This window comes from Watersipora subatra, chromosome 4, assembly GCF_963576615.1.
Source record: "Watersipora subatra chromosome 4, tzWatSuba1.1, whole genome shotgun sequence".
NCBI lineage: Eukaryota > Metazoa > Bryozoa > Gymnolaemata > Cheilostomatida > Watersiporidae > Watersipora > Watersipora subatra.
In genome coordinates this window covers 24,331,336-24,358,765 of record NC_088711.1, presented here as the reverse complement: position 1 = coordinate 24,358,765, position 27,430 = coordinate 24,331,336, and the positions used below count along the sequence as shown (strand labels likewise).

Below are 27,430 nucleotides of genomic sequence, written 5' to 3'. Positions count from 1 at the left end.
TTAATAAACCACAACACTGGTGGGAAGCTCCTGGTAAATGACCACGCTAAAATCCTCTAGGACTTCTACATCCGGACTGACAAGCATGTCCTAGCAAACCAACCAGATATAGTGGTGGTGGATGAGGAGAGCAAGAGGGCTACTGTAATAGATATAGCAGTACCCAATGACTACAATATAGCCAGCAAAGAAAAAGAAAAGGTAGAGAAATATCTCCTTCTTGGAGAAGAGAATGACGAATGCTGGGATGTAAGAACAAATTTAATGCCAGTAGTCATTAGGGCACTGGGCGCAATAACACCGGCGCATTAAATGTGGCTTGTCCAGATACCGACAGCAATCAACTCAGGTGAGTTGCATATATACATATATATATATATATATATATATAAATTTGGTAAGAAATTTATTAAAATTTGACTAAGCAAAAAATTACTAAAAGTTTCGTATTACACAAAAGGTGTGTAACACTCATCAGATAAAATGCTTAGTGAGGACTATACACAAGATTCTGCATTAGCTGGTAAGCTGAAATAAAAGCTCAGGTATTAAAAGCTAGATGGATAAGATCTATTATGTAATGCTATTTCGTAAAAGGTGTTTCTTAGCATGTCTACATGTAGATATAAGTTCACTACGTTTGTTAAGAGTTGCCTTCTCAGGTCTGTAAATGGTGAAATATTTTTCTAATGTACATAATCTGCACTTTCCGGTGCTTTTAGAGTATGGCTTGGCGTGTGATAAAATCTTCCAGGCTATGTTGTAGTCAGCGCCGCTTTCCTTGAGTTCCCATATGTGGCTGCTTAGCTCGGTAGAGTAGCGTTTAGAAATGTCCTTGAATGTGGATTTGTGAAGGTTATATCTAGTTTTGAAGCTGTTTTCGGTTAGCCCTACATATGTGGCTGCAGGTTTATTGTTATCAGTGGTAGTTACGCTTGCCTGGTATATCACTGATTTTGCTAAGCACTTGTCTGGTAATGGGCAGGTGTTCTTATTCCTGCAATTGCAGCCAGGATTAGTTGTTTCTTGATGGTTCAGTGACAGCAGCCTCTGATTGTGAGAGTTGATAGCCTGTTTCACATTGTTCATGCAGCTATAGCTTAATTTTATAATACTTCTGTTAAAGATTTTGTGTAGCTTGTGGTCAGTAGAGAATTCTTCATCGATTAATTTAAAGAAAGTTTTCCCGATGTTGGTGTGTACGGTGTTGCTGTAAGGGGGGTTATACCAGATTATGTTTCTTTTTCTTTGTCTATGTCTAGCCTTTAGTGGTGTAGCTTTAGGTGAAGAGAATTCTAGCTTGTGTTGGTATCCGCTTTTTTTTAAGGCTTCCTGATAAATAGGTGCAGCTTTGCTGAAGGCATTTCCATCTGATGAAATTTCTGAGAGTCTTTTGTTGATTGCCAGTGGTATATTTTTAATGATGTTAGGCGGGTGGTTTGAATCTTTGTGAACATAGGTAATGGTGGTGTTTGGCTTGGTGTAGGGCTCATACTTCCCGTTTTCTAGGTTTAGGGTTACGTCTAGAAAATTTACTATCTTCCTGTTGGCTTCTATTAGTATTCTTAGATCATGTGAGCTAAAGATAGCGCACAGGTCTTTCTTGATGTTGTCAACTTGGCGGGGGGTTGCGTTTAAAGCTCCCAGACCATCGTCTCTATATAGTCCAAATTTGTTATTGTATTTTTTAGATATTTGGTACAATATGTATGCGCCTACTAGCTCACATGTTTCAGCACCATCAAAACATCCCATAGTTACATCAAAGAGATTTTGGGAAGTTTTCTTACCCCATGGCTGTCCATTATTATACAAGATTGACTTTTTGGTGTGTAGTATTATTGCCTTATCTCTTTCTGTGATGGTGGTGTAACCAGCGGCAAATTCCAGAGCAGACAGAAGTAGTTTTTCTGATATAGAAGGATAGAATTCGATGACGTCAAAGCTGATGAATGTGTGTTTGCTCTTGTTGGGGATTTCCTTGAACCACTGCAATGCATCTGCAGTTGCACTGCATGCATTGCAGTGGTTCAAGGAAATCCCCAACAAGAGCAAACACACATTCATCAGCTTTGACGTCATCGAATTCTATCCTTCTATATCAGAAAAACTACTTCTGTCTGCTCTGGAATTTGCCGCTGGTTACACCACCATCACAGAAAGAGATAAGGCAATAATACTACACACCAAAAAGTCAATCTTGTATAATAATGGACAGCCATGGGGTAAGAAAACTTCCCAAAATCTCTTTGATGTAACTATGGGATGTTTTGATGGTGCTGAAACATGTGAGCTAGTAGGCGCATACATATTGTACCAAATATCTAAAAAAATACAATAACAAATTTGGACTATATAGAGACGATGGTCTGGGAGCTTTAAACGCAACCCCCCGCCAAGTTGACAACATCAAGAAAGACCTGTGCGCTATCTTTAGCTCACATGATCTAAGAATACTAATAGAAGCCAACAGGAAGATAGTAAATTTTCTAGACGTAACCCTAAACCTAGAAAACGGGAAGTATGAGCCCTACACCAAGCCAAACACCACCATTACCTATGTTCACAAAGATTCAAACCACCCGCCTAACATCATTAAAAATATACCACTGGCAATCAACAAAAGACTCTCAGAAATTTCATCAGATGGAAATGCCTTCAGCAAAGCTGCACCTATTTATCAGGAAGCCTTAAAAAAAAGCGGATACCAACACAAGCTAGAATTCTCTTCACCTAAAGCTACACCACTAAAGGCTAGACATAGACAAAGAAAAAGAAACATAATCTGGTATAACCCCCCTTACAGCAACACCGTACACACCAACATCGGGAAAACTTTCTTTAAATTAATCGATGAAGAATTCTCTACTGACCACAAGCTACACAAAATCTTTAACAGAAGTATTATAAAATTAAGCTATAGCTGCATGAACAATGTGAAACAGGCTATCAACTCTCACAATCAGAGGCTGCTGTCACTGAACCATCAAGAAACAACTAATCCTGGCTGCAATTGCAGGAATAAGAACACCTGCCCATTACCAGACAAGTGCTTAGCAAAATCAGTGATATACCAGGCAAGCGTAACTACCACTGATAACAATAAACCTGCAGCCACATATGTAGGGCTAACCGAAAACAGCTTCAAAACTAGATATAACCTTCACAAATCCACATTCAAGGACATTTCTAAACGCTACTCTACCGAGCTAAGCAGCCACATATGGGAACTCAAGGAAAGCGGCGCTGACTACAACATAGCCTGGAAGATTTTATCACACGCCAAGCCATACTCTAAAAGCACCGGAAAGTGCAGATTATGTACATTAGAAAAATATTTCATCATTTACAGACCTGGGAAGGCAACTCTTAACAAACGTAGTGAACTTATATCTACATGTAGACATGCTAAGAAACACCTTTTACGAAATAGCATTACATAATAGATCTTATCCATCTAGCTTTTAATACCTGAGCTTTTATTTCAGCTTACCAGCTAATGCAGAATCTTGTGTATAGTCCTCACTAAGCATTTTATCTGATGAGTGTTACACACCTTTTGTGTAATACGAAACTTTTAGTAATTTTTTGCTTAGTCAAATTTTAATAAATTTCTTACCAAATTTATAGTAAGCTCTACTTTAGTATCGAGCACTTTATGCTGACTTTTAGCCTATACTTTATTGTATATATATATATATATATATATATATATATATATATATATATATATATATATATATATATATATATTCAAATGTATCCTACTTGAAGCTAAAATCAGAGTGCTCAACATAGGATGGAGCAGTATAAATTGGGAAGTCAAATAGTTTACTTATCTTTCAGCTACTGTCAGTTTCCTGCTGGCGCATTCTTCAGGCTGTAAGCTTCAACTTCAATTGAAGTTTGAAGCCTCATTGAAGCTTACAGCCTGAAGAATGCGCCAGCAGGAAACTGACAGTAGCTGAAAGATAAGTAAACTATTTGACTTCCCAATTTATATATATATCTATATATATATATATGGCTTACTTTTTGTGTGTTTTCTGTTATTTAGTCTGTTCAGCTATAGCAATTAATATCTAGCATTGACAAAGACATTCGTTAAGCTTTTTCGTTTTTGTTAAGGCGAATTTTTTCTGCCACAAGCTATCAACAATAATTTCTCTCAAAATTAAAATTTGGCGATTTTTGTAGTGATTATATACGTAATTAAGAGGTATACGTTGCTCATCATGGTGAGCTCAGCGTTATCCGTTATAGTAAAAACGGGTTCGCAAACAGATGAATGATAAAACCTTAGTTAAAAGTTTGAATTTTATTTAAATACATACTAAAACTTCCTTTAAGTATGTGGTTAGTGAGCTAAATTCATTTGAATTAGATCAGAATTTACAGAATATATAGAATCGACTTACGCCCAAATCGTGTTACTATTGGCCGGTCAAAACCAAATGCGGTCATAGGTCGATGACTACTTGCAAATTCCTGCCACTGTTAATAAGCTGTTTTTTAGTACCCATACAATGCCGGGCATTCCGCTAGTATTAAATACAACGAAAAGATTTGTGGTTGTTTTCCAACTTATCAAAACATATAAAACCAATTTGTAAACCATGTTTTGTAGTTTTTATTGGCTCTATAATAAAATTGTAATTACAAATAAGATAAAGCTATGTCAAAACCATGCTGTTCTGCAGATACATATATTGAAAAATTTCTGTACCATGGTGGAGTATGAGAAGTTTGTTTTATCTACAGATTTTCTTTTCCATTGTTCACATATTTTATTAAGCAAAAAAGGGCTAAGTTTAAATCATCCTTTTGTCTTATTCTCTTGATGTATGTAAAATTCAGTGTTAAGTCTTTCAAAAAGTAATTTGAAAGATTTCCCAATCTCGACTCTTTTTACTATATGTAGCTTACATTTTCAGACTCATTCCCAACAAAAGATATAATTCAAGCTTCTACGTTTCATTCGGAGTCTGATGACACTGCGGCTGTTCTACTGAATGTTAACCTTCCTGTTATGCTCTCATGCTTGCTCACTCTTTTCATCCTCTCTCCAAATCTTTATTTTTAAGTATTTTATACTCTTTAGGGAATGTATCATGCTCGACTTCTGTAAATAATGCCAGTTTCTATGGAATAAAGTTTCAAACAACTTCATGCTGAACTATTTGACACATAGCTCTGTGTGTGCTACGCTTATTACTTCTACAATTTTTGTTTTGGTGCCAAATAATGTCACTGTCAAGTCAATCATTTTGTTTTGAGTATATCTCTGTGTTTTGGCTTTTACCTCTTGTTTTTAACTTAAACATATCAATGAGTGCAATGAGGTTTTATGCAACATTTTTGAATAGATATAAAATAAAAATATGTTTTCAAATTTGAAAAAAAAATTGAAAGCTCGAACAAATTGCAAAGCTGGACACAGGCTATAATATCATCGCAGGTTAGTTGCAAGCAATTATTATTAGATATCAACTAGTAGAGATATTTCTTAGTTTTTCAATACATATTTATTAAGAGATGTTTGACAAGTTGGAGGCAAGTTAGCAGATTTATTGCATCCAAAAGGTTTAATATTGCTCCACCAATAAAATGGAGCAAAATATAGGCAACATTCGCTTCGCCCGTAAAAGGGCCAAATTTATTTTCCCAAAATTATGACAAGCCAATTGAAAAATCCAACGCCAGCCTCTATTTGGACGCCACTAAATAAGGAGGAATAAAAAATTGAGTGCAATGGCATTCAATTAGAGTTTTACGGTATATATTTATATTTATCGTAAAACCTCTAATTGAACGCCATAGCGCTCTAGTATGAATGTGTGTGAGCGTGTGTGTGAGCATGCATGTGAGTGTGCGTGCGAGCGTGCGTGTAAGCGTGCGAGTGAGCATGCGTGTGAGCTTGCGTGTGAGCATGCGCGTGAATGTGTGTGTGTGTGTGCATGCGTGCGTGCGTGCGTGTGTGTGTTCGGGTGTGTGGTTTGTCCAACTATAGATATTAAAATATTGGAATGAAGAATCTGTATCATAGAAGATTTGATCTCAGAACCTCCCATTCACCAGGCCAATACCTTACCAATTAAACTACGCAAGATTGATGGATTCATTTAGCAACATATGTCGCTGTGTGGGTGAAAATATGCTACCGTTCTCCATTACTACGCATCATAATTTAATGCTTGTTCATATCAGTAAGCTTACTCAAGTTAGCCATTGGCATTGTGTCAGGCTAATGGCAAGTAGTAGAAAACTACGTTACCTCTCACTGTTTATAAGCTGATTTTTAGTAGCTGCCTACAATAACTTTAATGGATTTTTTCAGTTATGATGTGTAAGAAAATGTAACATTACAATGTACTGCATGCAAATGAATTTAGCTTACTAAACACATACTTGAAGGAGGTTTTAGTATGCATTTTAGTAGACTTCAAAGTTTTAACTAAAATTTTATCACTTATCTGTTTGCGAATAGTTTTTGCCATAAAGAATAATGCTGAACTGAGAACTGAGTTGCCAAATAGCATATCAACTTTTTGTTGTCTAGTGGTAATCAGTAAAACAATCACCAAATTTTAATTTTGAGAGAATTTATTGTTGATAATGTATAGCAGAAAACAAATTCGCCCTACTATGGCGAGGACGAAAAAGTTCGTGTTTCATAAAATTACGCAAAGAATATTTTATTATAAGGCATAATAACTCGTGTATCGTATATGCGGTATATAATAATAACGAATGCTGTGTAGCTCAGTGGATAAATGTGTCATTAAACAGTTGAAGTCGCAATCTTAGAGAGTTCAATTCCAGCACGAAGTGAGCTTTTCGTTCCAAAATTTTAATAGCTGTGACTGGACAGGCAGACATCTGAACAAACAGATGACAACATACTTTGAGATTTATACAAATAAAATAATTTTGTCCACCTTATTTTGTGAGATAAATTTTTGCATTGCAGCTCGCTTGCCTCAATCTGCTATTGGTTCATTACGCTTTTCTGTGAAGAATACCTCAACGAAGGAATAGTAGCATGAAAAATACTATAAAGTCTGGCCTACTCCATGGAGTTGCTTCCCCATAGTCATTTTCAAAGTCACCAGCCTTTCATTGAGTTTGTTCTACGAAAGAACTCTTCTAATTTATAGCTTTACTACACTTTCATGCAGTACTTTATATATTTCAGTGTTCAATTAACTGATGAAGAGAAAAAACTTATGGTAATAACCTTATTTTGTCAAAAGCCTGCTTTGCTTCTTACTGTAGATATTTCTAAAACCAATAATTTATTAAATACTTCACAATATTTATTGAGTGATTTGGAATTTAAATTACGCTCATCAGGCAAATTATTTGATTTGTTATCATTTGACATGAACTTATGCTTTGATGTAGTCAAACTAGTTTGCTACTGATTTGATTTTACATGAACAGTGAATTAGACTCCGCGCTGCTCTGTTTATGCTTTTTACAGAGTGTAATAACAGAAAGTGAGTTTTATAAATAGTTCTCAAAATATATTGGGTTCAAATTTATACAATTGTAATAATGAAGGAGGTGAAGTTGAGACTGTTCTACAATTCTATATTTCACTATACTCTTATTTGGCACAAAAAATAGCATTCTAGTAGATATCCTTTTGTCATGTATTACTTCTTGTGTTTGTAATTTGTTTATCATAACTTGCCAGTTTCAGGCTTATGCACTCTTGCCAGGTCACCTCGCTCATCCTGTTTTTGACCATTCCTGTTCTAGGAGAGCAAAATCCCTGAAGTAGAATGAAGAGACCACCCATCTAACATAAAGCAACTCTCATTTGACAAGCTAAAAAGCTTATGATGCTCAACTCATCTGCTCCCCCAGTGAACTTACAACTACCACACTGAGCTGTTGCCTGTTGGTGGTCCTCAGAGACATTGTCAGCCGCTTCAGTTCTTTTGCAAAGTCTGATCAACTTCTAGAAACATCTTTCAAGTGCTTCAAGTGCAAGTTCAAAGCTTGAGGAGGTAAGTTAGTCTTTGTGTGTATGAACTGTTTCAGTTAAGGAACAAGCATCGACCGTACGAAATGGTACAACCTCGGTGTCTGTTTGGTAGTTTTTATTGAGTGAAGTTTTTGATTGTAAACTGATTCATGAAGCCAAGATAGATGAGAAGGTTTTAGTTTTTTTCATACACAAAATATTGCAAGCATCATCGTTATTATTGTTACTTAATTCTTGTTTTTATTTAGTTTAATCTTTATGTCTATTTGCTTACCAATCAATAAATGACTGAGCTTTATTTAACACATATTACCAGTGTATAAAATGCAGTTCAGTCATTGTGCTTGATATCCTTATTTGTTTTGAATTGAAACTTTAAGATCATCTTTCCTCTAAAAGGATAAACTAGCAAAGAAGATAATTTCTGTTTTACATGTTATATTAGTTCAACAGATGTAATAATTAAAACTGCTTTTTGTGCTACTTTTCTATCAAGAAGTTAAAACGAAGTTCATCCGTTAGTTGATTATGTAAAAACTATCACATACATCTAATCTATTGTGCGGCTTGGATTATTACTGTTAAATCTGGCTATTGCAAAAACTACCATATGTCTTTGCTTCTGCAAAAGTTGAACTAACTAAGTTTGTTGTTGCTACTTTCTGTATTGAAAATTTCAGCGCATGGCAACTTCATTCAGCTGACAATAAAGTTAATGTAAACTGAGATATTTTTGATGATAAATCCTTTTGCAATCTTTTCTATTATGGTGTGTAGTGCTGACCCAAATCAAATTTCTGCTTAGATTCTATTAGCGTAGGGAAGGCCAATACTTTTACATGTTGATTTTACATAAGTACATATACCTACTAAGCATAATTAGCAAGTTGTTCAACTACATAACTTTGTATTATCAGTCACCATACTTCTAAGTTATATAGTCTACTGTTATAATAAAAACTACATAGTAAAATAAAAGTTCTTTACTATAAACCCTCTAGTAATGCCAAGAGCTAGAAAGTGTGTAGTTTCCAAAAAACTTTGGTCAGTTCTGTTATTAGTAGATTTAATTCCTACAGTTTATTTTAAAGAGTTGGATTATTCTTTTCACCTCAACACTTTTTTGTTTATACCCCTCTACACATATTTCACTGGTGCACAAGCTGCAGACCACGCATATAACTAACTATTAATGGATTTTGTCCACTCAACATAATTGCTTTATCCTTGCAAGCAGGTGTGGTTAGTTTTCGTGATAAGGCATGAAATTATATTTGATGTCTTCACATGATTTCAGTCCTATTCTGTCATTATGATTTTTTCTTTGAAATGTGCCAAAGCGGTTATGAGCCAAACAGCCATGATTCTATTTACAGTGACATACAGAAATGATGATGCCTGTTTTTTTTTGTTGCTTTGCATCTCATGAGCGCAACAAAAACACCTATTTGTACTCTTACTGTAACGACTCAAGCTGTTTCTTTCTACTAACTGCAAGAAATAGCAAGTTAGTAACTATCAATATTATTATTTCAGGTTTTTTTATTTTGCTCTTTTAAATTTTAATATTAGGTCTAATATTAAGTTTAATTTTATATAAAAATATTAGAATGTTAACCAGTAATGCCTGAATTTAGGTTTTAAAGAAGTGACGGGTCTTTAAATTTTCCAATGGCTTCTTGCACGAGTTTACATTTATAGAATTTTAATTGCTGTACCATCATCTGTAGGAGTCTATTACGTAGGATTAAATTATTTGCTCTATGATTCTTGTAGCTTCAAGTTTTTGTTTTCTTAACAAACTAGTTGAATGCCCGGCGTTGCACAAGTAGTAAAAAAGTTTTTGGATTGAAAATTTATTTTCATTCAGCATTAATATCAACATAATATTCATATATATTCTTAGAGCAACTACATGATATAAATCATGTAGATCAATAAAGTTAAAATCTAAACTTTTAGTAAAAACTGATGTAATAATAAATAAGGGAGATTATTATTGTACCTGAGAGACAGTTTTACTTATCAAAATAAACCTTGCTGACTAGAAATATGAACAAATTGGTGTAAATGGATGTCGAAGATATGTGCTCATCTTAAATTATTGTAAAATTTCCGCAATCTTGGGCCATAAAATGAGTGAAAGTGATAAAAAAAGAGAAAAGTTGTTGATGCAAACCAATAATACTTCAGTAACTACCCTTTTTACAATAATTATAATTTATACAGTAATTATAATTTATACAGTAATTAAAAACCAATTTTACTTCTGTAAGTATAATTGGTTTATAATTACTCTTACTTTTATGTAGTCACTAACTGTGCTACCCGGCGTTGCCTGGGGAAATAAAAAGTCTTTGGACAGAAAATGGATTTGTATTTAACATAATTATAACAACATTTGACATTCTAACTTTCAAACTACATATCATGAGAGAAGTGTTTTGTGTTTTTGGAATAAATTAAATTTTTTTATTAAAATTACCACATATCCCTTTTAGTTGCTGTTCTGTAATCTAAATTACAACAAATTTCATTATGAAATAAACACAATAATTAACAAGAACATATAATTTCATAGCAAAAGTACAACTGAAAACAATAACTTGTTTTACTTGCAAAAGTCACGCATTGATGGCCTAGCAACTTCAATCAAAGCAACTTCTATGCTACCTAGGAGCTATTTCAACTCAATTCTAGTGTGTCTTATTCAAGGAATCTGAAATCACTTAGAATGCTTTCTAAAGTATGAAAAAAAGCTATGAAAAAAGTCTACAACATTTGAACTCTTACATTTTTAGAATTTTTGGTAGTTTCTGCAACGTGAAGCCAGGGTTAGTACTTATCAACGGTGTAAATCAACTAACCTGTTCTCTAAGGCTAATGTATCAACAATCCACTCATAATCTGCAGCTATTAGAACCCCACAACAAGGACAGCATCTTTCACTAACATCTGTAACCTTGTGTTTACAGCAAGGGCCAATGTAGTGCTGGAGACACGGGAGTTTGAAAGGCTTATGAAGCTCTAAACCGTAAGACTGACAGGCTGGTGGACATACATTCCTGCATGAAAACACTTTGGTTAAAACAACATGACTAGATAATTGATGGTAACGACATTCTTTGGAGATGCACCAATGTAATATCTGAAACGGTAATTAATACACAGCATACCCGAATCCTTGTGAAAGGGATGGGGTGACAAATAGCCGAGACCATTCCTCCAGCTTCTTCTTCACATCCTTCTGCTCAGCGGTCAGCAGAGAAGTGGCTGAGACATAGTGCTTCTCAAGCCGGTTGATGAGAGGAATAGGAAACTGGGAGTGCACCTTGTTCTTGTCGGCAATGACAACCAGCCTTTAACACGAGATAATAGTTAAAAGCAGAAATAATATTGTAACTAGCTAAGACAATAGTTTTTGTAAAACAAATTTAATATACATCACTATAACAGTTTTTACAAAAACTGCAATAGCTTTAGAAAGGTGCATTTAAAATCTGTACAAAAGCATAATGCCATTTGGCATTTGCCATAATGTCATTTACACACAACAAGTCTTTAGACCAGAAATAGACACAAGCAGGCATATAAACACGCTACGTCTTTAGAACCGACATATAGACACACCATTTTTTTCAAACAGACATAAATACAACCGGTCTTCAGAACAGGCATATAGACACACCACAATTTCAGAACAAACATATAAACACAACACATTTTCATAACAAACATATAAACACAACACATTTTCATAACAAACATAGATGCACTATGTGTTTAGAGCACACATATCAAGACAACAAATCTTTAGAACACCAACATAGACAAAGACAAAAGATTAACTGATTGTAGATGTAACTGATTGATTAGGGCTATTTCGTAAGCACCTAAAATCATCATGGACAAAAGTTTTCACTCGATGAGTTCCAAGTCCGATGTCAACAAACTTCCTGTCTCCCCAAGTAGAGAAGTACTGGTTGAGTGCATCGTACAAACTCTCATAAAGGTCATCAAGGTTGAGAAGAATCACTGGCCTTCCTATGTCCATGCAAGTCTTTATCCTGTAGATGTTGTGACACACCTAAGAAAGGTAAGGCTTGAGAAGTTGAGGGCAATCTATTACAAGACATTGATAGTTTACTACTTGTACTAAAGCTATTTCTATTTGGTATCTTTATAGACGAGAAATTGAAAGACAAGATTACACAAAAATAGTCTCCACTTGGAATTTTTCAAATGTGGAATGATAAGATTATCACTCCAGCGTGCAGCTGTAGAGGAAGCGGTGGATGATGGTTAAAAGGGCTTATAGACTTGCTGTGTAAGTTTGATTTTCTGACTAAAAAAGGAATGAAGATATACTAGGAGTTCAGAAGAAAGTGGAAAAATACTACAAATGATTGAATAATTTTTCTTTATTTAGAGACAATCACCAGTTTTTAAAAAGTATGACAAGTGGTGAAAAGAATTACGAGCCAGCTTATATTGTCTTTTTTAGCATTTACTGAACATAAAGCATGTTTCCTGTGTAAATATTGAAAAAAGCTTCAGAACTTACAAACCCAAATATCCAAGACCCTTAAAATGTACACAAGGCAGTATAAACTAGCATTGGCAACCCAACACTGTTAAACAAAAAAAAAACAGCTCAACAATTACTACACATATTTTAAACATCTCAATGGGCAAATATTTCTTAATTGAATTGCAAACTGTTTAAAAGGGATTCATGCATCTATATATGCATCTATATTGCATCAGGTATAAAGACAACATAAAAAGCTACTAAAGGCATTTAGTGATCAGGCGCTTCTCTGACTAGTCAAAAGAATGCAAAGCGTGAAAGTATATGTAACAACGTACCTGAGTATATGTAACAACATACCTGAGTATATGTAACAACGTACCTGAGTATATATAACAACATACCTGAGTATATGTAACAACGCTGAACATCGCGCAAGCTCACAAAGCTGCACTCATCCTAGAAAATGGTAGAACAGGTATAAATAAATAAACAGTTCTGACAACACGTTCTCTGACCATAAAAGACCATGTCTGATATAAGTGAACAGCACTGAGGACATGAGTAATGCCCTCTGACCTATAGCTATAAGTGAACAGTACTGATGACATGAATAATACTCTCTGACCTATAGCTATAAGTGTACAGTACTGATGATATGAGTAATACTCTCTGACCTATAGCTATAAGTGTACAGTACTGATGACATGAATAATACTCTCTGACCTATAGCTATAAGTGTACAGTACTGATGACATGAATAATACTCTCTGACCTATAGCTATAAGTGTACAGTACTGATGATATGAGTAATACTCTCTGACCTATAGCTATAAGTGAACAGTACTGATGATATGAGTAATACTCTCTGACCTATAGCTATAAGTGAACAGTACTGATGACATGAGTAATACTCTCTGACCTATAGCTATAAGTGAACAGTACTGATGATATGAGTAATACTCTCTGAGCTACAGCTATAAGTGTACAGTACTGATGATATGAGTAATACTCTCTGACCTATAGCTATAAGTGAACTAGTATATGTAACAACGAGTATATGTAACAACGTACCTGAGTATATGGAACAACGTACCTGAGTATATGTAACAACGTACCTGAGTATATGTAACAACGTACCTGAGTATATGTAACAACGTACCTGAGTATATGTAGCAACGTACCTGAGTATATGTAACAACATACCTGAGTATATGTAACAACGTATCTGAGTATATGTAACAACGTACCTGAGTATATGTAACAACGTACCTGAGTATACGTCACGTCATCTGGGAACTTGCTACCAAACACCACCTCTGGATCTTGACGCGCAGTCGCATGTCTTTGAGTGGAGTCTTGTCTCCGCAGCTTTTTCTTTTTACCAGCGCTTGTCAACTTAATTGATTTGCTCGACCTTTCGCGTTGCAAATGAAACTCATCCAGAATAATGCTGAGAACGCCGAGGCTTTCTGTTAATATCAGGAGGTAACGACTCTTCATACTAAAACAATAATATGTAAAAAATTAGGTCATAAATAGATCAAAAAAATATGTTCCCAACAGTACGATTCATTTAAATACTTTAAGAAACATAATATTGAACAATTTAGTTGTAAAACATATTTTAGGGTACAATTACCAATTAGTTAAGTACAGTGCACCACCGGGTTACGACCCACTTTTTTGTGCAGATTTTTCGCCTTACGATGTGGAAACAATGCTTTTTTTATCACCTCGATATGGCATGTTTCTGTCATGCAACATCAGCAAAATGTCTCTCAAAATTCAAATTTGGCAGTTGGTGTGCTGAATACTTCGAAATAGCAGAAATGCTAATATGCTATTCGCCGAGAACCTTCTTACAACGCCTGAAAGAAATACGATGCTTGGTCTATCTCTCAGTTCAGCATTCCTCGTGTTTAGTAAATTTAGCAAAACATACGCGAACGTGAAAATTTATTGCACATTTTAGCATTTAATATAATATTTACAATAAACTGTAATTCATTAGGTGTTTATAATCACATATATAACTTTAATTAATTAGCCATTGATGTTAAGATTGATCACGGCGTTAAAGAAAAAAGTAAAAATCATAATCGTAAGCAGATCATAACCACTAAATACACTAAAGTTACTGTAGGTAACTAGAATTACTAAATTTAATATATTATTTTGTTACTAATTTCTAATATGTACAGTACGTGTATAAAAGTTTGATGTTTTACCAAAAGTTTTTTCCATAAGAATATTGCATTAAATAATTACTATGGTTTTTAGACCACTCTATATGACATTCTCGCCTTACGATGCCAACACCAGAATGAATTAATATCGTATGGCGTGGTTCGGTGTATGTACTCATGCCTATATGAAAAATTAGAGATAAAACAGAATTATAACACAAAGCATGACCAATCTGAATTACTACAAATCATTAAAAAAATGGTTTGCTCTTTAACCTAAAAGAGCAAACAGAAGAACTTTAGAAAGGCAATAGCATTAGACAAAAAAATTTACCAAAAATACTAAATGATTATAAACTTAGAGACATAACAGATAGAAACGGCATATGCGAGAATTTCAGCACTCTGTGGATGAAACCCGTGCACATCCGCACTTTGTGCATGTGCACTCACCCTTTTATAGAGGTATCCTCTCCAGTTAGACTGGATTGAATGAGACCAACAGGATCTATGGGTGGTCGAGAGCCATCTGAAGGAGGTAAAGCATTCCAACCTGTGCAATGCTGTTTAAAAACCTCCATAGGGTCAAACTTTTCTGGATCAAAACCTCCAAAATTACGCCGAATGCTGTGCTCCAATTGATTTCTGTTTAGTGGCCCTTTCAAGTTTGAAAAGTTCACCACCATCTTCATAAGATTACAAGGAAAATAACATAAATACAACAAAAGGATTTGTTGTGCAGGTATTTAAGGTTGACCATGAGCAGACAGCACCACTATAAACAGAATATTAATGGAATCATTAAGTCGATTGATGAACACATTTTTCCTGGCTCGGTATTCAGGAATATGATGTGAATGAAACAGTTGCGCTCAACACTTGCTTTCAGCTCAGTGCTGATAAAACCGAGTAAAGGATATTTACATTACGCGTGATCAGCAATGATAATAATATACATGGAGATATGCCGATCATGGCATGAGTTTATAATGTATGCAACCCTGTAGAAATCACGGAGACCAATGAATTCCGTAAGCGCTCTTTCATCTGGTTTCTTTTTAGTGCAGATATCGAGATAGCCATGAGCAAGAGGATCTATGAAGCTATTTACAGTGACATCTGATGATTTGCTACAGATCTCCCTAAAATACAATGTGTACACAGTACACAATCTTTATAAAGTGTAACAGTGAACGGCATAAATCCGCTACAAACAAAATGAGTGGGGGAGAACATGTTTAAATAGTATAGCAGTCCATAAACACAATCAACTTTTATTTAATCTTAGCAGGAATTTTGTAGCAAAAAAATAACTAGACTAGAAGAAACCTTAAGAGGCATGTTTTCCGAGTCCTCTGCCAGTCCAACTTCATCCAGAATTACGATGGAAACGAATGAGTCCAAGTCTTTTTGCCCTTTCTGGAAGTTGGCGCAGAGGTTGAAAACATTGATAATTCCCTCGGGAGTAGCATGCTTGCTGCATTGGAAGGAAACCATATGGGTCTACAATATACATGTATATGTTTATATATGTTAATATGCTAATACATTACAAGTACAGTGAGCAATATAAAATGCCTACATTCAAATCAAACACATAATATATTGCAAAACTGAAACTTTAAAGCTTTACATGGTTATTACAAGACTTACAATAAGCTCATGAGAGGGAGTCTTAATAAGATAATCACCTGCTTCATCCTCTTGAACAGCTCACTTTCTGAACTCTTTCCTTTCATCGCATCAACAACCATCGCCTTGGACAAGGACTTTGAGCTGCCAGGTTTTCCCACAAGGAAGAGAGGAATTCTGTTCTCAATACAGACGATCATCATGAAGACATTCTCCTTGAGAGCCTTGTTCTTCGCTATGTTCTTATGCTTTCCACAACGCACAACTTCATCAATGAACAAGTTCTGGCAGCTAAAATAAAGCAATTGAGCTGAGGTTCAGTTTAAGCAAAAGAAACTGTGGCGTCAGCTATAATTGCTAAGTAGTAATATTACAAAAGAACAGAAAATCTGGTTTAATTTAAAATGAAGTTATTCATAAAATAGCAAAGGAAAAGAGCAAGGCGAGATGAAATGTGTAACATTTAAAGTGCTTTTGTTTAATTTGTGAAGTGCAACAGTGGCAATGTGATAACTCAATTATGTATATAAAAAAACACAATTCTGAAAAAGAACCAAATATAGTGAAACAATTTATATTACGCACAGCTCTATCTGTTTGAAGAAATATCGCACACCATCAATCTGGTTTCAGTCACCTCGCCCTGATGGATGGCCAGCCCCAGCTAGGAAATTCAAATGATGACGAATACACTCGGCATAGGCAAGTCTAGTAGGCTCTTCAAGTCTGGCCACATAGCAGACTCCTAGAGCCAAGAGAAGGCTCCGTATAGCATAGTCTTGCTATGATAACAAAAACAAATTGAGTAAACAAAAAAGTATAAATGCTCTGCTGCTAGCAACTGCAAGGACTGAACAGGTAAAACTCAATCCAAAATTAAAAGAATGTTGAAAGGTGAAAGATCTTGAAACAGTTACGTGGCTGGCCAATCATAGACACTGTGAATTATCATAGATCTTATGCTAATAACACCAGAAATCGCTTTCCATCAATCAGGTTAGTGATCAACAACTAACAGAAATTATGTGTAATACAGTGCAACTTCGGTTCTCGAACACAATCCGTTCCAGAAGGTTGGTCGAAAACCGAGTTGTTCGAGATCCGAAACAGGTTTTCCCATTAGAATTAATATATATAAGTTTTAAACCGTTCCAACACCCTAAATGTTTACCTCTTTAGTATTTTATACATTATTTTATGCATGAAATTGCGCATTAAAATGCTGACCAACACATAAAAAGCAATGTATATCTCAGAAAATGTTAAGCAAAATGGCAAAGACACAAATAACATAAACATAAATGTAACCCAGGCTAATCGTACGTTCGCGTTATGGTAATTTTCCATACGAAAGATTACGCTAACATGAACGTGTAAAAATTAAAAAAGAGGATAAAGAAAAGAATTATGAATAGGATTTTTTACTCGGCTACTGGACGTTCTTTTCTCTTAAAATATCTATCCAATGACACTTGCTTCTGCCTTCTTTTTAGCACTTTTCGGAAGTGGTTCATGATAGTGTCGTTGAAGTCATTGATGACTCTAGTGGCTGCAGCTTTATCGGGGTGGTGGAGTTCAACGAAATTCTGTAACTCGGCCCATTTGCTACAAATTTGTTTAATCTCGGACAATGTGACAACAGTTGGTCACGGGGAGAGCGATCTACACCCGTACGTCGCTCAGCATCCCACCCTCACGCGTCGTACCGGTGTTCGAACTCCGATTTTTGTTCGAACTACGAGTCGTTCGAAAACCGAGGTTCTACTGTATTGTAATTTGAATAATGAACCCTTTAAAAAAATAAAATCACAGCAAGTTTATAAATGAAAAAAACCAAACAACTGCAGATCTCAATCGCCTACAGCTTTCAAAAAGCATCTGGAACATTCTGTTTTTGCTTCAACAATTGAGACCATCAATTTTAGCAAATAAAAATATATATGGTAAGCATAGAACAAAAGAATATGTTTTCTGTTAACCTTTAAAAGGAAGTAATTTCAAGCATAATCCCGCATGAAATTTGACATTATTGACTTTATCCAAACTTAGATTAGAATAAATGAGTTATGTTAGTGATAACAAACAACCAAGAGCAGCCAAATGGTCACTAACATAGATGGGGTTACATCAGTATGAGTACAGTGCGTCCTCGGGCTACGATGTCCCTGTTATACGATTTTTTTCCCTTACAAAATGGAACACAATGGTTATCCATCCACACTATACAAATCCCATTTTGCCATATGAATTCAACAAAAGACTGCCCAAAATACAAATTTGGAAGTTGGTGTGCTTATTGCATCGAAATAATAACGATGCCGATATGCGGTTTGACGAAAACCTTCTCACAACGCTTGAAAGAAATACGTCAATAGATTTCTCTCAGTTCAGCATTCCTTGTGCGAAAAGCGGTAATATTTTTCTTTTAAAACTAGTAGTAAAATTGGAGTTGTGACCCCTTTGAACAGAGGGTCAATGGTAAGACATTTTTCCTTAGCCTGCTAGCCAAAATCAACTTCTTACTATTAAATAAAACATTTTCGATAAAAGCATCACTCGGGCTTTATTGTCAAATTAGGTTGAAAGAGGGTTTAATGAGATCGGCTAAAATTTTAAACGAAAATGCAGCAGGAAACCGACAGGTGATGAAATTTTAGAAACGAAAAAGTTGGAGTTCAGTAAAGTAGTTGGAAACATATACTAAAACTTAGCTTTAAGTGTGTGTGTTTAGTAAGCTAAATTCATGTAAGTTAAATTCAACTTTTATGTTATACACGTCTACCTTGAAAGTAAGAACTCCTTCGCGACGTACAGCAATAAACTGTAATGATACATTATAACATTACAGTGTATTGCAGATTATAACCACTACATACACTGAAGCTATGTGGTGGTTATAAGCAACAACCTGGTTTGCAAGCTTTGCAAAATATTGCAATATTGATCAAAGAAATTATCATATACCATATAGTGTACGCGCACGCTAAAGGACATATTATTTGAAACTCTATGATTTCTATTACCTCTATAAAACACGATGCATTTTTGCGTTTTCGTGTACTTCTATCTCCGGTTTTTCGTAAGGTTTAATCGCTAAATCACGGTGAAGGTCAATACTTTTCACATGGACAATTGTAGTATCTTGAGTAGGAATGGCCTCTACATTCTCTCACTGTTTGGTCAGATAAAGACAGTCCGATATCCCATTTTTACATTGTACCTCTGTCGAGAGGTAGCACTATAGTCGTATTCAAAATTTTAATGGATAGCTACTGCTGGAACAGTAACCTTTTTACACACAGGCGCGTGCACACACACACTTTTATGCAAAAAATTCTTAATATCAATTCAACAAACCCAGGATTTGTATTTTGTTTTCTTAGTTCGTATTAATCGGATCATTACCAAATCATCTTTTATGGTAATCATAGAACAACAGACTTAATTTAGCTACCACTTGCTGATTATTTCACATCTACCTTTAAACCCATTTACAATCATTTCATGTTTTTTTCAAAATTTATTCAACCTGTACAAAGCATTTTCTTCATGATATGAAGTTTGAAAGTTACAGTTGTTTGACAATATTTGAAAGCCTTTAAAAATGTTTTTATTCCTCTCTTAATTTATTTCAACTACACAAAACACTTCTCTCGTGATATGTAGTTTAAAAGTTAGAATGGCAAACGTAGTTATATGTCAAATGCAAATAAATTTTCTGTCCAAGGACTTTTTTATTACCCAAGCAAAGCTGGATAGTACAGCTAGTATCTCATTAAAACACATGGATAGATGGAGGAGAATATACTTTTGGACCAAAAGAGACAGATTGGGTCACTTCCGGTTCACCATTTATGACCTCAGCTTCAAAGTCATCAATTGAACTTTTGCCATCGTGGCTGTCAATAGCAGGGAACAGGTAGTCGCATTGCTGATGGAACCAGTTAGTGACAGTTAGCAACCGCTGAACATCGCGCAAGCTCACAAAGCTGCACTCATCCTAGAAAATGGTAGAACAGGTATAAATAAATAAACAGTTCTGACAACACGTTCTCTGACCATAAAAGACCATGTCTGATATAAGTGAACAGTACTGAGGACATGAGTAATGTTCTCTGACCTATAGCTATAAGTGAACAGTACTGATGATATGATTAATACTCTCTGACCTATAGCCATAAGTGAACAGTACTGATGATATGAGTAATACTCTCTGACCTATAGCTATAAGTGTAAAGTACTGATGATATGAGTAATACTCTCTGACCTATAGCTATAAGTGTAAAGTACTGATGATATGAGTAATACTCTCTGACCTATAGCTATAAGTGAACAGTACTGATGACATGAGTAATACTCTCTGACCTATAGCTATAAGTGTAAAGTACTGATGATATGAGTAATACTCTCTGACCTATAGCTATAAGTGTACAGTACTGATGACATGAATAATACTCTCTGACCTATAGCTATAAATGTACAGTACTGATGACATGAGTAATACTCTCTGACCTATAGCAATAAGTGTACAGTACTGATGATATGAGTAATACTCTCTGAGCTACAGCTATAAGTGTACAGTACTGATGATATGAGTAATACTCTCTGACATATAGCTATAAGTGAACAGTACTGATGATGAGTAATACTCTCTGACCTATAGCTATAAGTGAACAGTACTGATGATATGAATAATACTCTCTGACCTATAGCTATAAGTGAACAGTACTGATGACATGAGTAATACTCTCTGACCTATAGCTGTAAGTGTAAAGTACTGATGATATGAGTAATACTCTCTGACCTATAGCTATAAGTGTACAGTACTGATGACATGAATAATACTCTCTGAACTATAGCTATAAGTGTACAGTACTGATGACATGAGTAATACTCTCTGACCTATAGCTATAAGTGTACAGTACTGATGATATGAGTAATACTCTCTGAGCTACAGCTATAAGTGTACAGTACTGATGATATGAGTAATACTCTCTGACATATAGCTATAAGTGAACAGTACTGATGATGAGTAATACTCTCTGACCTATAGCTATAAGTGAACAGTACTGATGACATGAGTAATACTCTCTGACCTATAGCTATAAGTGTACAGTACTGATGATATGAGTAATACTCTCTGAGCTACAGCTATAAGTGTACAGTACTGATGATATGAGTAATACTCTCTGACATATAGCTATAAGTGAACAGTAATGATGATGAGTAATACTCTCTGACAAAAGAGCGTATTACTGTACTGTACACGTCATCAGTACTGTACACTATAGCTATAAGTGTACAGTACTGATGACATGAGTAATCCTCTCTGACCTATAGCAATAAGTGAACAGTACTGATGATATGAGTAATACTCTCTGACATATAGCTATAAGTGTACAGTACTGATGATATGAGTAATACTCTCTGACCTATAGCTATAAGTGTACAGTACTGATGACATGAGTAATTTTCTCTGAGCTATAGCTATAAGTGTACAGTACTGATGATATGAGTAATACTCTCTGACCTACAGCTATAAGTGTACAGTACTGATGATATGAGTAATACTCTCTGACCTATAGCTATAAGTGTACAGTACTGATGACATGAATAATACTCTCTGACCTATAGCTATAAGTGAACAGGTGTGATGACATGAGTAATACTCTCTGACCTACAGCTATAAGTGTACAGTACTGATGATATGAGTAATGCTCTCTGACCTACAGCTATAAGTGTACAGTACTGATGATATGAGTAATACTCTCTGACCTATAGCTATAAGTGAACAGTAATGATGATGAGTAATACTCTCTGACATATACCTATAAGTGAACAGTACTGATGGCATGAGTAATACTCTCTGACCTATATAATACTAATATAATAGACCTATATAATAGTAATACTCTCTGACCTATAGCTATAAGTGTACAGTACTGATGATATGAGTAATACTCTCTGAGGTATAGCTATAACTGTACAGTACTGATGACATGAGTAATACTCTCTGACCTATAGCTATAAGTGTACAGTACTGATGATGAGTAATACTCTCTGACCTACAGATATAAGTGTACAGTACTGATGATATGAGTAATACTCTCTGACCTACAGCTATATGTGAACAGTACTGATGACTTGAGTAATACTCTCTGACCTACAGCTATAAGTGTACAGTACTGATGATATGAATAATGCTCTCTGACCTATAGCTATAAGTGAACAGTAATGATGATGAGTAATACTCTCTGACCTATAGCCATAAGTGAACAGTACTGATGACATGAGTAATACTCTCTGACCTATATAATACTAATATAATATACCTATATAATAGTAATACTCTCTGACCTATAGCTATAAGTGAACAGTACTGATGATATGAGTAATACTCGCTGAGGTATAGCTATAAGTGTACAGTACTGATGACTTGAGTAATACTCTCTGACCTACGGCTATAAGTGTACAGTACTGATGACTTGAGTAATACTCTCTGACCTACAGCTATAAGTGTACAGTACTCATGATATGAGTAATGCTCTCTCACCTACAGCTATAAGTGTACAGTACTGATGATATGAGTAATACTCTCTGACCTATAGCTATAAGTGAACAGTACTGATGATATGAGTAATACTCTCTGACCTACAGTTATAAGTGTACAGTACTGATGACATGAGTAATACTCTCTGACCTACAGCTATAAGTGTATAGTACTGATGACATGAGTAATACTCTCTGACCTACAGCTATAAGTGTACAGTACTGATGACATGAGTACTACTCTCTGACCTATAGCTATAAGTGAACAGTACTGATGACATAAGTAATACTCTCTGACCTATAGCTATAAATGAACAGTACTGATGACATGAGTAATACTCTCTGACCTACAGTTATAAGTGTACAGTACTGATGACATGAGTAATACCCTCTGACCTATAGCTATAAGTGAACAGTACTGATGACATGAGTAATACTCTCTGACCTATAGCCATAAGTGTACAGTACTGATGATATGAGTAATACTCTCTGACCTACAGCTATAAGTGTACAGTACTGATGACATGAGTAATACTCTCTGACCTACAGCTATAAGTGTACAGTACTGATGACATGAGTAATACTCTCTGACCTATAGCTATAAGTGAACAGTACTGATGACATGAGTAATACTCTCTGACCTACAGTTATAAGTGTACAGTACTGATGACATGAGTAATACCCTCTGACCTGCAGCTATAAGTGTACAGTACTGATGGCATGAGTAATACTCTCTGACCTATAGCTATAAGTGTACAGTACTGATGACATGAGTACTACTCCCTGACCTATAGCTATAAGTGTACAGTACTGATGACATGAGTAATACTCTCTGACCTACAGCTATAAGTGAACCATGATGATTATTTTCCTTCAGTTTTTAAAAAACAAAGAATGTTACAAACAGTTGGTTGTATTTATGAATAATGGAAACTTTCCAATATGATCCCCGAGAAATCAATTGCATTTTTAAAGCATTGATCACAGCTTGACACTAGTTATGAGATGAGTTATGACCACTCACGCATAAATGACTGAGTAGTGAATCACCTGCTGCCTATTATAGGCAGCAGGTGTATTATATTACCACTAGGTATAATACCTAGTGGTAATATACCTTCTGTTCACGCATAAATGACTGAGTAGTGAATCACTAGCAGCCTATACCTAGTGGTAATATACCTTCTGTTCACGCATAAATGACTGAGTAGTGAATCACTAGCAGCCTATACCTAGTGGTAATATACCTTCTGTTCATGCATAAATGACTGAGTAGTGAATCACTAGCAGCCTATACCTAGTGGAATATACCTTCTGTTCACGCATAAATGACTGAGTAGTGAGTCACTAGCAGCCTATACCTAGTGGTAATATACCTTCTGTTCACGCATAAATGACTGAGTATTGATTCACTCGCAGCCTATACCTAGTGGTAATATACCCTAGGACACTTATATTTCGCTAGTATTTAGTTTCGTGAGTAGCACACAGAGTAAAATTTCGCTGCAACTTAATTTCGCAGCTCTGATGAGTGCGAAAATATAGTGATGTGAAAATAAATACAGTGGAACAAACAAATTAGATTCCTCAGGTCCGGTCCTCTAGTAAAAAAAGTTTTTATATTTGCGACTAGTTTGTATTTGTAACCCGCAGGTATAAATGTATGGCAGAAATCAATAATTCAACGTGATCGCTTGCTGCCATTTGTTTCTTGGACTATCAATGACGTCTCGGTCCTTTCCGTCGTGACCGATATGGTACCAATATTAGATCTCAAGTATTTATAGCAAGCGATGGCCATGGCACGTTTTGAGTTCACAATATTTCAAATTTAAAAAAATCAAACACAGTACATGTCTCATAAAAAAGAAAATAGATAACAACCAACACACAACCAGAACTGTATAACATGGTTGGACCTAGTGAGGGTTGTTATCGTTTTTGGTTGGCAGTGAAATTCATCACTACAATAAGTATTATTTAATTGTATGACTTCACCTACCAGACTTTCATCCTCATCAGTTACAAATTCGGTGACTAAACTGATATCATCATCTTCTTCGTTTGTCTTGGCTTTTCCAAAAAAACATGTTATCTTAATTTGCTTTGCCATGCTGCTCATTCGGTGTATTAACGAATTTACTAGAAATTTCCCAATGAGCTCATTCACACACAAAATTATCTGCATTTCTAATATCACGATTTTGTTGTGGATATCAATGAACTACAGGGCCGTATTCCCTTGGACAGCTGGCCGGCTAAGACGCCCCAACTTTTTAGGAATTTCATAGTCCAACGGCTATAGAAAGGTTTTTATCGCTGTAGAATATCACTTTTTTCGAAGCCATAGATACAAACATCAACTATTAGTAGTTCTTAGCCGTCATTATTATCTTCATCAGCGGCAAAATATTCTTGTTAACGACTTTTATAAAGGTTTGCAAAATATCAAGTTTTAGCAAACATCTGCTTGCCCATATCCTACTTAATGAACTTGAAATAAAATCGGCAAAAATGATTTTTGTTAAAACGCTTAAAAGAAAAAGATGGCTTCTTTCTGAGCTTTTTAACTGCATACAAGTTTTGCCTGTTTTAATTTTAAAACGTTTTGTCAGTCACATCAGCTAAAACAAAGCAAATCTCAAAAAATAGAAAAATGTTGATACTTGCCAATAAAACTTTTTAAAACTTCACGTGAGAGGCCCGGCTGAGGCCCTACATAAGAGAAACCTGTTGGGAGCTTACAGCACCCCCCCTCCTTCTCCACACCCCAGATGTTCATAACTAGTCGTCTAACATTAGCCCCCCAACTTGCAACCAGTGAATACAGGCCTGTGTAGAACATAGCTATTTAATTTCGAATTTTCGCTCGTTCGTTATGATAGTTTAGTTTCGTGCATGAATTTTTCGCGTGATGATGACTCCGCGAAAACGCGAAAGTTAGATGCCGCGAATACTTAAGTGTCCTAGGGTACCTTCTGTTCACCCATAAATGACTGAGTAGTGAGTCACTAGCAGCCTATACCTAGTGGTAATATACCTTCTGTTCATGCATAAATGACTGAGTAGTGAATCACTCGCAGCCTATACCTAGTAGTAATATATCTTCTGTTCATGCATAAATGACTGAGTATTGATTCACTCGCAGCCTATACCTAGTGGTAATATACCTTCTGTTCACCCATAAATGACTGAGTAGTGAGTCACTAGCAGCCTATACCTAGTGGTAATATACCTTCTGTTCACGCATAAATGACTGAGTATTGATTCACTCGCAGCCTATACCTAGTGGTAATATACCTTCTGTTCACCCATAAATGACTGAGTAGTGAGTCACTAGCAGCCTATACCTAGTGGTAATATACCTTCTGTTCACGCATAAATGACTGAGTAGTGAATCACTCGCAGCCTATACCTAGTGGTAATATACCTTCTTTTCACGCATAAATGACTGAGTAGTGAATCACTAGCAGCCTATACCTAGTGGTAATATACCTTCTGTTCACCCATAAATGACTGAGTAGTGAATCACTCGCAGCCTATACCTAGTAGTAATATATCTTCTGTTCATGCATAAATGACTGAGTATTGATTCACTCGCAGCCTATACCTAGTGGTAATATACCTTCTGTTCACCCATAAATGACTGAGTAGTGAGTCACTAGCAGCCTATACCTAGTGGTAATATACCTTCTGTTCACGCATAAATGACTGAGTATTGATTCACTCGCAGCCTATACCTAGTGGTAATATACCTTCTGTTCACCCATAAATGACTGAGTAGTGAGTCACTAGCAGCCTATACCTAGTGGTAATATACCTTCTGTTCACGCATAAATGACTGAGTAGTGAATCACTCGCAGCCTATACCTAGTGGTAATATACCTTCTGTTCACGCATAAATGACTGAGTAGTGCAGATCATGTCAGCAACTGTTGCGGTGTGATGACGAAAGCTTAGGTGGGAAGATTTCACATCATTGCCTTCGTTCTGTTGAAAAATACACCACGAATTACACAACCGATAGGCGCACAAAAAATCAAAATGTAAACTTTGCTCGTTCATGTAGGTTATGGTATTCAACTAACAACTTTCACTATCATCATTTTGATGTAGGCATTCTCAGTACTTCCTCGAGAACGGCCAGGGACAATTTCCTGTGCTTTTGACTTAAGAGTCCCAAAGTCCCAGACGAGAGGCAGCAGACTTTGTGAAAGCGGCTGAACTCTGTATACCAGATGTCTCATTGGGATTTGCCCTGTAAGCAAAAGCAAATTGATGAAAAAGTGATGGAATACAATCAGATTGAAATGTGTACAGTTATATGCTTGAAATGGTACAGTTATAAAGACTAAGAAGTGTGCTTGAAATAGTCAGACATAAAGACTAGAAGTGTGTTTAAAATGGTAGAATGCTTCTAAAGGAACAGACTTGCAAGATTCGTAACAAGTTAATTTAAAGATTACCAAACATATCTTGGGTGTCAGCTTCACCGACATTGTAACCAAGTCCTGCTTTTTTGAGCTTACTGATCAT

At 35.6% G+C, this 27,430-nt stretch overlaps 1 protein-coding gene across 1 annotated transcript; it reads right to left on the bottom strand.

Moving 5' to 3' along the window:
- Window positions 1-27,430, bottom strand: LOC137394073 (E3 ubiquitin-protein ligase rnf213-alpha-like). Its single transcript, XM_068080792.1, is given in 15 exon segments — window positions 1-90; window positions 940-2,011; window positions 10,861-11,058; window positions 11,170-11,352; window positions 11,887-12,080; window positions 13,797-13,869; window positions 13,954-14,028; window positions 15,167-15,399; window positions 16,028-16,216; window positions 16,405-16,636; window positions 16,931-17,127; window positions 20,184-20,345; window positions 26,780-26,884; window positions 26,983-27,152; window positions 27,361-27,430. Coding segments are annotated over 15 exon segments (3,243 nt in total).